Source organism: Teleopsis dalmanni, chromosome 2, assembly GCF_002237135.1.
Source record: "Teleopsis dalmanni isolate 2A chromosome 2, ASM223713v2, whole genome shotgun sequence".
Lineage (NCBI taxonomy): Eukaryota > Metazoa > Arthropoda > Insecta > Diptera > Diopsidae > Teleopsis > Teleopsis dalmanni.
Window position 1 is genome coordinate 91,491,437 of NC_051847.1, and position 12,545 is coordinate 91,503,981.

General features: G+C 31.4%; 2 protein-coding genes across 3 annotated transcripts in view; both read right to left on the reverse strand.

Annotated features, from left to right (window-relative positions):
- LOC119678610 (putative inorganic phosphate cotransporter) overlaps positions 1-12,165 on the reverse strand; it is a 31,431-nt gene extending 19,266 nt beyond the window's left edge. Inside the window, exon 1 of the mRNA XM_038090542.1 lies at positions 12,091-12,165. Within this exon, the coding sequence (XP_037946470.1) occupies positions 12,091-12,103 (13 nt within the window). The 5' untranslated portion in view covers positions 12,104-12,165. The remainder of the gene's footprint in view (positions 1-12,090) is intronic.
- Positions 6,228-12,161, reverse strand: LOC119678609 (putative inorganic phosphate cotransporter). Of its 2 annotated transcripts, none has more exons than XM_038090539.1 (4): positions 7,963-8,983; positions 7,719-7,855; positions 6,582-7,655; positions 6,228-6,521 (listed from the first exon to the last, which is right to left on the reverse strand). In XM_038090539.1, exons 1-4 carry the CDS (start codon positions 7,997-7,999, stop codon positions 6,348-6,350), a joined length of 1,422 nt encoding a protein of 473 aa, XP_037946467.1. In that variant the 5' UTR covers positions 8,000-8,983; the 3' UTR covers positions 6,228-6,347. The 2 variants fall into 2 exon arrangements, with proteins under 2 accessions (XP_037946467.1, XP_037946468.1); XM_038090540.1 differs by lacking the exon at positions 7,963-8,983 and adding an exon at positions 12,091-12,161 and having other exon boundaries at positions 6,241-6,521.
- Positions 12,166-12,545: the final 380 nt, after the last annotated feature.

Sequence of the window (12,545 nt, forward strand, 5' to 3'; positions counted from 1 at the left end):
CGTAAATTATCCATTGATAACATTTGTTGTGATTTTAGATTTATAGAAGAGGAAGAAACTCTCCTATAGTATCTATTTTCGGACAGTTAAGTTAGGTTAGGTCGGAGCGGCAACTTTGTATACCAAAGACCTTTTGAGTACAGATATTGACCCGATATGATAACAAGATTAAGAACGTAGTTATTAACTAGACAGAGAGGACCATCAAAAAAGATACAGAAATAATACGAATTTTGTATGTGTCCAGTAGATAAATAAAAATCTTTGGAGCCCCTGTTATTATTGATCTGACAAAGATGTCATCCTCTGATATTAAGGAAATAGCCAAGTTTATAAACTTATCGTTTTTTGAGGTTTATTCGCTTTTACTTTTACAGGGAAGTTTTGCCTTTGTCTATGTTGTCCTTGAGCAGTCTTCTCAGCTATTATCCTCCTCGGCCTTGAATGCTTCCCACAAACAAAAATTCTTAGTACTTTAGCTTTTGTTTATATGCATTCAAATTAAAAATCAAATTTAATTAGACGATTTTCTATTGCAAGGATATAGTGATACTGGTAAATGCCTGTTTTCAGTACGGCGGACACTCTCTGGTGGAAGTGGATTTGGTGTTTTGATTTCCTTTCTAACCTTTCTAACCAATAAATCTTTATCAGTCGTGCTGCATTCTGTGGAGTTCTTTTTTTTTTGAAAAATGCACATGCAGAAACACATTCTTCAATATTCAGTTAAAGCAATCAAGCAAATCCATAATCTCTTCTTTACTTGCATCACGCACAAATTCGTCCTTCTTATATATTACCCAGTCATTTATTATGCCAAAATACTTTAACAAGCCACTTTTTTGTACGCATAGCAATACGGTACAGATAGATATACAATAGTAAATCTTTCAGAAAACTTCAAGAAACGTAGTAGAAAAGTGTCCAGGTAGAGGACTAAAGAGATTATACCTTTTAACCATCCTGGTCTTATGTATGAATAATGTTCAACCTTAATATTCCAACATGCCATTATTGATGCTTAAGTGGTATTTCGAAAATCATATTCCAAACAAATAATATCAGGATAAAGTTGAGAGTTTATGGATTTCATTAAAACTGTTGCTACCAAGAATTATTAAGGATTTTTTTTGCAAATTATATTAATTATAGTTCCCACCACAAAAAATCCAATATAATGCGACACGAATTTAGGATTCATAGATTCATTAATGGTTAAATAGTTTAAAGACCTTAAACCTTAAAAAAGAAGGTTTAAGACGAAGAATTCTTACTAAACATATTTGACTACTACACTCGATACAATGTTGGGTTATGGTTCTGCTAAGTCATTTATTGTACTATAAATCTTCTTCCCATTTCCTTTCATCAAATTAAAAATCTCACTCCCCTCACTGCTTATGCCTTGTGAAGAGAGAAATATATTTGCAATTCCTTAGGTGCCTATGCCATAATATAATAAGAAAAAATGTTCCAAATTAATAGTTGCAATATCATAAAGTGATTATATTTTATGCAGTGGAGGGACTAACTAATTATACGTGAATGGGCACTTTGAAAGTGCTTAACCAACGTTTGTTGAGTAAGCAAAAATATTTTCTAATTGGTTGAATCATTAGGGTTACTTATATATATTTTGTTTTTGATGAATGATTTTTCTCATGTCAACAAGTAAAATTGCATAAATGAAATGAAAGTAAAATAATCTGGCATGGGATTTGAATCAATCGGGTTATCTCAGATCAGAGATCAGTACGTCTTCGAAACAACAATCATTCAAATAAATTTAGAAAATCTATTTGTGCAATAGGTCTATTTCAAGAAATGTTACATATGTGCGGAAAATTTTCATTTAGGTTGAATTAAGGTTAAAACTTAAAATAATATAAATAATGTATTAATATTCTTGCCATAAAATCGTTTAATATATTCCATATTGTTAAAATCCATATTGCAAATTGATTTTTTTTAAGAAATATAAAACTTATACTTATGAGATGGAATGAAAATGTGTAATATGCAAAGTCCTTTATTTAAATAGCAAAATATAGTAGTAACTATTTCGTTAAGCTGCAAATCTTTACCTTATTCATTACTCTAGAAACGGACTAGGATGGTTATGCCACACTTAAGGTTTCGAAATGTTTCTGTGTCCTTCTTAAGAGACATATTCAGGAATCATTCGAAAAGGTAAACAGATCAGTCATAATATCTATCACTCTTCGAACGTTAAAAGATGGACTGTATCCATTACTTTACTCATAAATAATCCTTTTGCTCAAATTGTACCTCCTTGACAATCAAATGGTCCCCCCTTGATAATCAAATTGCCCCTGTGTTAGCGTATGTCATGCTCTGTTCTAGCATACGAAAGTCAAGTCAAACAGTGAAAGTTCAAATCCTTCCATTCTCTTAAATGTACGAAAATGATTACACAGCTATATAATTCATAAGTAGGCAGTAGAACTCGTGAACAACCACTCAATTCAAAATGTATTATAACGGATAAAAACCTTTTCAGACCCACTCCGGTCACACACCGGTTTTAACATAATTTAACCGGATTTGTAAAATTTTTTGTAGTAATGTTTAATATAAAATAAATTTATTTGCTTTTTTAATTAATTAATATGTTAAATTAAAATAAATAAAAAAAACTGTTTTATTTTTTTTTAATTTTAATAAAATTTTTTTAGATAATTATGGCAATCATTTCAAAAACTAAACTGATAAGTTCTACTTTTAGTAAGAATCAAACATTAAAAATAATAAATGGAGTATTTTTTAAAATTTCCGCATAAAAACAATAGTAAAATATTGTTAAATATCAACAGACTTTGAACAATTTTAGTTAACTTAAATTCAAATTCAATATCTTTCTAAAGTCGTAGCACATAATCTATCGATTTCAGCTATAACAGGAAACTCAATAACTGCGTTTCGAGTTTTTAATATATCTTGAGATATCTGACTTGTAATATGTCCATTTGAAAATGTGTCTAATATGCTAATTGTCAAAACCCCATGGGTTCATAACTGCTAGGAAAAAAATTTCAGATTTTTTCAGAGATAAAATTCTTTTTGTTTTAGCACATGAAGAAGCACATAAAGAAATTTTAGCAAAATCGGGGAGATAATTTTTTTCTAAAATCCTTTAGATTTTTAAAAGAATGACTCATATATGGACATTGAAACGGCGCGTGTATATTAACCTGTAGATATTATATCATGTCTATTATATAAACTGTGTCGAAAGACACAACGACATAATCCATTATGCTTATATGCGTGTACGTGGTTGTACCTTTACAGAAAAAATATTTCCTTGTAAATTTATGGTAAGATATAAAAGTAATAAAATAGTAGTAGAAGTACGAAATTAACAATTATAATATGATTTTCAGCATTGAATGTCTTTTGGAGACATCCAAAAAGAGTTTAAAATTGTCACGCCTTTCCGTCATATGACTGTTTATATAACATGACTATTGGTCATGCTAACAACTAACCATATTCACTTTGTTTAGAGGACGATTACTCCATGGAAGGATTCTGTGCTATTTTGCTCTTAGTTTCGAGACCGGGACTTGAAATTTAATATTTTTAAGTCAGACGTTGTAGTTACCATTAACATCAGTTCCTAGCTCTTCCATATGTTCCCCTTTTCCTCAAAATAATCTGAAAATTTTTTTAAAATATTGCATTCATGGTAACATACAATGGATCTATTTTTCTATGTGACTTATCGTTTTGATTGCCTAAGTATATAAAAGTGTTTAAAATTGACATAATTTATTTAATATAATTTGGGTTAATTGAAATAATTTGACACTAATTTATGTTCGGACAATATGGTAAAGTATAGTCTTCTTCTTCTTTTTTGCTTGATTAATTGCGAGTTAGTGAAAACTTACATGATCCACTGTAATAAGAGCTCTATTGAATTCTGATGATATAGAATATATATAGAGGTTTTAAAGAGGTATAGTTTGCAATCCACCATATGCTCCTGTTGGAATATATATTGCATTTAATTTAAAAGCGTGCAATACTGAATTAGTGTGAGCATCCACAGAATGAAACTTAATTTAGGAACACTTAAATCAATAGATGTTTCCAAGGAATGTGATAAATTTTTTGGCAGTGTGTGGTCGTTTTTTATTCAAAAAAATATATAATTTCTAATGACACGAACAATAACAAACAAAAATATTTCCATAGTCCATGATTGATGGATATTTTAAAACAGCTTTATAATTTATTTTTTAAAAAATTACATTAAGTATAAATTTTTAATAATTTGTTTTAATGATCAAAAAATTTTTTTTAAAAATATTTTTGTATTTTGTGGGCTAATTGGTCAGTAGTTAAATAATAAACTTTTTAAAATATATTCATTTGTTTTTAAAAGATTTTATTTTTACCGCTATTTCGACTATAATCTATAGTCATCATCAAGGTATTATAAAATTTATATACAATGTAACAATATTTTAGGGCAAATCACGAAGAAACAGTTATAAAATACATCGAAACATCAATTATATGTATGTATATAGAAAATATTTATTGAAAATGTCTAGACAATCGGTATAAAGACAACATATATAGGAAAGATATATACCATTTGATTAAAAAAGAACGAGAAGTTAAAAAAATACGCAAAATTTTAATTTTTAATAATTTTCTTTATTATCGCCTTCAAAGTACTCTCCTCCTGCGGCAATACATGCATGCCAACGCTTGATCCAATTTTCCATACAAGTATTATAGGCCGCCGAAGGTATGGCCGTTAGTTCACGCAGCGAATTCTCTTTTATGGTCTCAAAACGCGTTTCTCGCAATGGCAATTTGAGTCGAGGGAAGATGAAAAAGGCACAGGGGGCTATATCTAGAGAGTACGGTGCTTGAGTGATTATATTGATGAAGTTTTTGACCAAAAACTGCGACACAATCAACGCTGTGTGAGCTGGTGCGTTATCGTGGTGTAAAATCCATGAGTTTTCCTTCCATAAATCTGGACTCTTTTTGCGAATGGCCTCACGCAACGCATAACAGCAAAATAATTCTCCTTATTGACCGTTTGACCGTCCGGAATGAATTCATAGTGCACGACACCATGAATATCGAAGAAAAAAGTCAGCATAACCTTGATTTTGGACCGACTTTGGCGTTTTCTTTTTTGTTTCGGCTCACCTTCGAAGCACCATTCGGTCGATTGTTGTTTGGTGGGCATCCTCTTCCGGATTTGTTGAAGGTATTTTTATACACCTGAGCACAGTGTTGTATGTCAGTTTTAAAGTTGAGACTGGTGTCAGTAGGAGTTTGGAGGATGTATAACATTTCTAAGAAAAAGCGTTGTTGCTGATTATTTTCTTAGTGAAACACCTTTACATTATCGAGGTCCTGCTAAGGCTTTGATGTAATACAGTGTGATGCCAGTGCTGTTTTTGACTGAAAATATTTTTTATAGTTCACACTGTGTTTATTCCGGCTATACGCGTCTTTAACTTGTTCTTTGTTGTACCAAAATATAAATTTTATAAATTTTTAAAATCACAAAAGAAAGAGTGGTCTATTTTCAATATTTACTGAAACACACGGTATTGAATATATACGTATATACGTATATCAATCAAACTTTCACCTAAAAAACTCTAAGTATGTCAATATTAATACAATTATCGAAAACCTTTTAAAAGCAACAAATGTAAACCATGACAAATTTCCGGACCCATTTTAGTGTACAAAGGTATTAAGCTCCTATTAAAAGATATGTGCCTGAATTAAATTGTTCAAATTAACCTTTTTATTTTTTGCGTTTTCTATCTTGATAAATCTTGAATAGATTATGTGCTCCGATCAAATTTCTCTTTCCATATTAACCCTCATTGATACAAAACAACCCGTAATCAAAATTATATGCAATAATATGTTTTAAAATTTATATTAAAAAATAATCCACTAAATGTTGCTGGAAGGCTTGATTTTTAACGAATAAAAGTCAATCAGTATTTAAAGTTAATTTTTTAACATTACTGAGCAAACACTTAGTAACTTAAAATGAAGCTTGAAAAAATACAATTAAAACAAAACACACAGATGCAAGATAGATAAAGTATATAAGCTAATAATAACTAAGACTTAGAAAAGAAACCAGATCAAATGTAAAAATAATTAATATTTCAAATTTTTTTAAGTAAAAGTTTAATTTTTTTATACTTCGACAAAAATTCTATATTTTTCACTTCACTTAAGCAGTCTTCTCCGTGAAAAAAATATTATCACAGTTTTCTTCAACATAGTCCCATAGTCACGACGATTTGACTTACACAGTTTACTAGCAGTTAGCCATTTATATTACTTGGCTTTTGCTCAATGAGACTTAATTCTTGTGGCTTTGGTAAAGGATCATTCCATGGTTGTACGTTGGCTGTACCAAACGATATGAACAGTAAATTACCAACGAAATAGATGCCAGCTGCTATGAAAAATACTTGATTCCACTGCTCCGCACTTGTCTACGTACAAAAACCGTGTATATTAGTAAATGGTATATAAAAAATATTTTAAGAACTTACCACGTCCGTTACAATGAAGCCCACTGCTAAAGGTGCAATAATTCCTGTTATATTTGCCGCACAGTTGGTAATACCCATCAAGACTCCAGCGAAGTTGGGAGATAAATCAATATGATTTATTTGAAAGCCTAAGGTTACAGCTGAATTAATGCCTACCGTTATAGTGAGGAGCAAAATTGCCAAGGTTGTTTGTCCAGGTTCAACATAACAAAGGCAAATGAGCGTTACCATTGGGACCCAATGACCAATTGTATTAAAAATCTTTCGACTTAGCGTGAGAGGTATGCACTTCCGTTTACTTAGCACTGTCGAAATGATAGCAAATACAATACCTAATATCAGCATTACTGTATAAGGTAATGCTGACAGTAAAGCATTGCTTTTGATATTCATGTTAAGCACGTGTTTTAAATATGAAGGAATTTCGATTAATAACGTCCAGAAACCCCAATTATGCGCACAGTGTACACAGAAGAGCACCCAAAATGGTACAGAGGTAAATATACGTTTCCAAGGTATTTTCATGTTTTGCGCCGATTCTTCATTTGTATGTCCAATAGAACTTTCTATAAGATGCTTTTCGGATGCTGAAATTGTTTTAAAATCACTTGGTGTGCTTGCACCCCACTTAACCCATACAACTACCCATAAAAGGCCTACAAACCCTGATATATAAAATATGCTCGGCCAACCATAGGAAGATGATATCATAATTCCGCTTGTCGCTAACATGACGACAGTACCGAATTGACTACCAACATACGAGAAGGTGCCAAGTAAACCACGCTCCTCCAATGGCGCCCATTGGGATAATATTGTGTGCACGGATGGAAAAAATACGCCTTGACTGAGTCCTTGCAATAACCTAGAAGCACACAATAACTGCCAGTTGCCAATTTTTGCTGTCACTGGTGTTAATATTGTTAGCACCGAAGAAATAAGTACTCCATAAAGTAACATCGCTTTTCCTCCAAATTTACGAGCTAAGTAACCACCAGGAACTTGTGTGCCAACGTAGCCCCAGAAAAAACTGCTTAACACAACAGATTTTGTTTTTTCAGACCAATTATAAACCTATAAAATGAAATCACAAAATTATTCCATCGAAAAGTTGTCATAGAGATATTTCAAACGAACAGGTATACCAGGAGTTGTCGAAGTTGTATCCAGCATTGCTACGATCGCCATTGATAAATTCACGCGCATTGCAAACGCCACCGACGTCCCAAGGAAGAGCAAGAAACATTGAAGATGTCGCACTCCCAATAACCGAACTAAATGCAATAAATGGAAAAAACCATAGAAATTAAATGAAAATATAAATAAAAAAAAATAATAATCAAAATAATATTTTTATTACAGTCGAAATTTTTAATCTTACCGGAGCCGCTGGGCTCATATCTGCGATTTTTTGCCATTTACTCAAAACTTATTCAACACAAATGCACTAACCTCTTCACAGTGGAAGTCTTCGAACTAGTCTGACAAAACTCTTATCAAAAGTAAAATATTTTAAGTATTTTGGTGGGTAGACTTTTCGAAATTTAAACTTAGATAAGACACACTTGCGGGCAGCGCAATGAAAGGCGGAATACACCCTGTACATAACGCATGCAAACGGTCTATTGACTTTGCCGTTATATTTGAAAAGTTGTGAATGGGCGTTTCTTGAACATAGAATCATATCGGTCAACTCAAAGGTGTGAGTCAATTAGATTATATTTGTCAATAGGTGTTTTTTACTTATCATAGGAAATCCTTAAAACAATAGGAAATCCCTATTTGTCAATAGGTGTCTTTTACTTTTCATAGGAAATCCTTAAAACAGTTATTTCCAAATGTGCTATGTGTTTACCGACTAAACCAATATTCCCGAGACTACTACTATTCTGTTGTTTCACTACCACCATTAAATTAAATATCCCTTTGTGAAGCAGATAAGACTTTAAGATCTACTCATAGTTCCTTATTTGATATTGGTCTAGTGTTTCTCATATTGATTCAGATTGTTCATTGCCTCGCAGCCGTTGTATAATACTTGTTATTATGTTGTATACGGTCCCTCAGTTCGATAAGTTACTAATTATATATTTGGAAAAACTATTGTCTTGACAAAACACACAGTATGGATCAATGACACGGTTACACATATACTTCTCCAGCTATAATTCATAGATAAATACTGCTTATTTTTTGGGTCTGTATGTCTGTAATAGGAGTATCCCATTTGTATTGCTTTTTAGCTGAATTTCTATTTTTCTCTCTCTATTTAATTTAGTGATCTATGTTACTTTGGCCGGGGTATCAATTGGTTTGCTAGTAGTGATTCGTTTATAAAGATTTATTCACAGCTTCTCATTAAAACAAATATTTACTGTGGACAAAATATTGATAGAAATGGCTCACATAAATTATTTCTTCAGGATCAACAATATAAAATAATTCCTTGCTGTTAACAGTGATATCTTTTATCCATTAACCTGGCAAGATTAAGTAGTACTCGAACGTATTGAAAATTATGCTAAAACTGGACTTCATCAGCTGAAATTAATTTTAATATAGTTGACACTGATGGCTAAAATTTGACATAAATTTCATGATATAATGTTTGTTATGCGAAAAGAGAAGAGTACCTTATATAAATAACACCCCAGAAAGGTAATCATTTCGGTATAAATTTAGTAAAGTTTTGTTGTAAAAATGACCAGATTCCTGTCATTAACTCTAGAGAAGTTAATAAGAGATCTACAGATCAAGATCTTATGGTGTCACCAAGACCAAATTGGTAGAGTATATTTTGCTAAATTATAAAATATTTATGCTTAGATCTTTTTAGAATTCATTTATTTAGACATTTAAGTGACTTAGATGTTTATTTAGTTGTCCATTACAAACGTGAGTCAGCCAACCCGATTAGTGGCTTTTGTTGATAGTGCCGATTAGTGGCCCGATTAGTGGCCCGATTGTTGTCGCCAGTTGATAGTGCCGAGCGTCCCATATCATTGGTCATCCCGTATTACCACTGAAGATGCGGATATTCTCTATTGTGTTTTCCATCTGCGAGCATTTTCTTTCATTCGCACGACATAATTAAGCCAGTGATGCCGGTGAACTTTTATCCACTTAACTATCTCAATGCCGGAGTATGATTCATACAGCATATATACGCGACATATGCTGTACAGCAAAGGGAAGAAAGGTAAGAATGACAAACAACTGTTTTGGTGGCCCAGTAAAAAGACTAGTCTAACAGTAGAGAATAAAGTTAATATTTATAAAGCAATGATGGAAGGAATAGTAACTCATACCAACTGTAAATTACTGAAGGTACTTCGATACAGAGTCAGCACAATAGCAGCAGAAAAACACTATGCTTTTTTTACCAATGTACCCTGGTAATATATAAAATGTACTCATAAATATGACTATCAAGTTCTGACAAGAGCTAAGTAAGGACTATTTGTAGACCTTGCCAATAAAAACCACAAACGAATGGCAAGCAAGGATAGTCCACCATTGGAAGCACTAACTCTAGTTTATAACCACGAACTAAAGCCATGAAGTCCACTTTATAACTAAAAGAAAAATATGATACCCCTTGAAGTCAATATGTATTTGCTTATGGATATGTCATATATATTAATTGAAGGCCTTCCCATACAAAACAAGACACACTAAGGTCTTCAGAAGTAGAATTTTTATGGAAAAAAAATTATAAGCCATGTAACATAATTACTAATATTAACAAATTTCTTTACCGATTGATGGACAAAGTTTCTTGAGTATGAAGGGTATTTCAGCTTCGATAAAACTAAAGAAAAATGTTAAATTTTTCACTTGAAAAAAAATTTCAAGTACAAATGTATTGGTGGTGAGAAACTAGAACGCACGCCTTGTTAAATAGGTGCTTCGGATAAATTGTGGACAGGAGGTGTTAAATTGGAGATAATATAATTTCTGTTATCATCTTTGATTATCGCCCACCTTCATTTATGCTTATTATAAAATACGGAAGAGTAGCTTTCATTACAGCGCTGCATTTCAACTACGGGTGTATGCACTTTATTTATGGTCGATAGATAACGAAGTGATTATTTGAATAAGATAAACGTACAAGTGTGAATTTCATATATATCACAAAATAATCTATTGAAAACTTAACACTTAAAGCAAATACGACGGATAATATTGTAGAGTATGTTTTGACACACTCAAGTGTGGGTTAATTTATAACATATATATCGTAATTAATAAAAAAGTAATTGTTAATTCAGTGATGTAGGAATAGAACTTTCTCCACTAAAATTTTTCTATATATCGTGGTTAATATGTCTTAGAACTCTTTAAGAGTTCAACAAGTTGGTATAAAAAATCGTCATTAATTTGAAATCTCGCATTTTAACTGAAATATAAGATGTTAATACTGAATTTCCTATTAATAAAGACTGACACTAACTCTTATAAACTCACCCTACTATATAGATGGCCTACGAAGGAAGTTAAGATCACTACACCGAGCTTAAATATATGACTATCTTGGTTAGTACTCAAGATAGATTTAGTTAAGTATTAAAATATGGACTGACTCATGTCATTGAGTTGATTAGTCTTATAATGCTGATTGTTAGTATATAAGGCTGATATAATCTCCGATACTAATAGCTTCCTCATTTCAATACATAAAGTTCAATAGATTTCAAAAAAATTTTTCATGGTGGAATACAATGAAATATATATAACTGGAACTAATAGAGTATAACAAAGTCTTTAAAATGGTACTTCAAGTTTGACTGTATTTCCATCATATAAACTCTGTTTCAGATTCGATGACATGCTTATTTTGACCTTTTGTTTTTGTTTATTTAAAATAGTTACCATTTAAATAATCAGAGGTGGATTTATTATATATATCATCCGTATTTTCACTCTTTTATTGGTAAAAACGTTTCTGATGAATAAGAGGTATCGAAAAAAATTTATTTCATCGTTAATTTTTATTCGAGGAATTATCAAAAGCAATACAGACCCAAATTTACTGATAATTTCTACAGAATGGTAATGTTAAAAAACCTGTATGATTGGAGAATAAAATAACCATAAAGTGCAAACTATACTGAAAACTACGGGCAGAGATGACTATCGCCGATTGGATACTTGCCGTTCTAGTTGGATGAATATTTTAGAAAAACCTTTAGTTGACAAAAGAGCACAATTTAGGTTTAGTACTGACTGAGTAATTTAAATCTGAATTAGTGGCTATATGCTGACCGAGGTATATATGTGCCTATATGAATTGATTAACATTACATACAATGACTTTGAAATTGATTTAATTTAATAAAAATTACACTTAAAAGAATTATGTTCTAAACATATTTTTATCTACTTTTACTAAATCTTTTTAATGGCTGTAATAAAAAAAAAATATAATCTATGTCATTGAAACTCACAAATTTAATTATAATGGTGTTTAAAATTTCTTTTTTGTTTTTTCATGAAATTTACTTACAGATGGCATTCATAAAATACCTCCAAAATTAATAGACATCAATGTTTGTTTTTTTGCAGATTTTTTTCACCTTTTATTTTCTTGACATTTTTTTATATTTCAATTAAAAAATGATACCTAGATTTGTAAAAGTTTTATGTTAATATATAAAAATTAACATGAAATATTAACATATATTAACATATTAACATATTTCATGCGGGACTGACTAAAATCATCGGTAGCTTCTTGCATGAAAGGTACTTGAGTACTAAAATCAACACCACTCTTTTGTTCACCCGAACAATAGAAGCAGGTGTACCTCAAGAGTCGCCAATGTCACTTACATTGTTTAATATATAAACGCAGACGTCCCCACATTAAGCCCAGTGTCAATGGCGCTATACACAGACGACACGTGATTGATCTACTCTGACCGGGATGCCATAAATGTAATCAACACCTTACAGGGAAAT

Excerpts from the sequence above, each read along its gene's own strand:
- LOC119678609 (XM_038090539.1), bottom strand. The coding sequence starts at position 7,999 with ATGGCAAAAAATCGCAGATATGAGCCCAGCGGCTCCG. Across the intron at positions 7,856-7,962 it reads ATATGAGCCCAGCGGCTCCG|TTCGGTTATTGGGAGTGCGA; the intron begins GTAAGATTAAAA and ends TATTGCATTTAG. Across the intron at positions 6,522-6,581 it reads GCTTCATTGTAACGGACGTG|ACAAGTGCGGAGCAGTGGAA; the intron begins GTAAGTTCTTAA and ends TTTTGTACGTAG.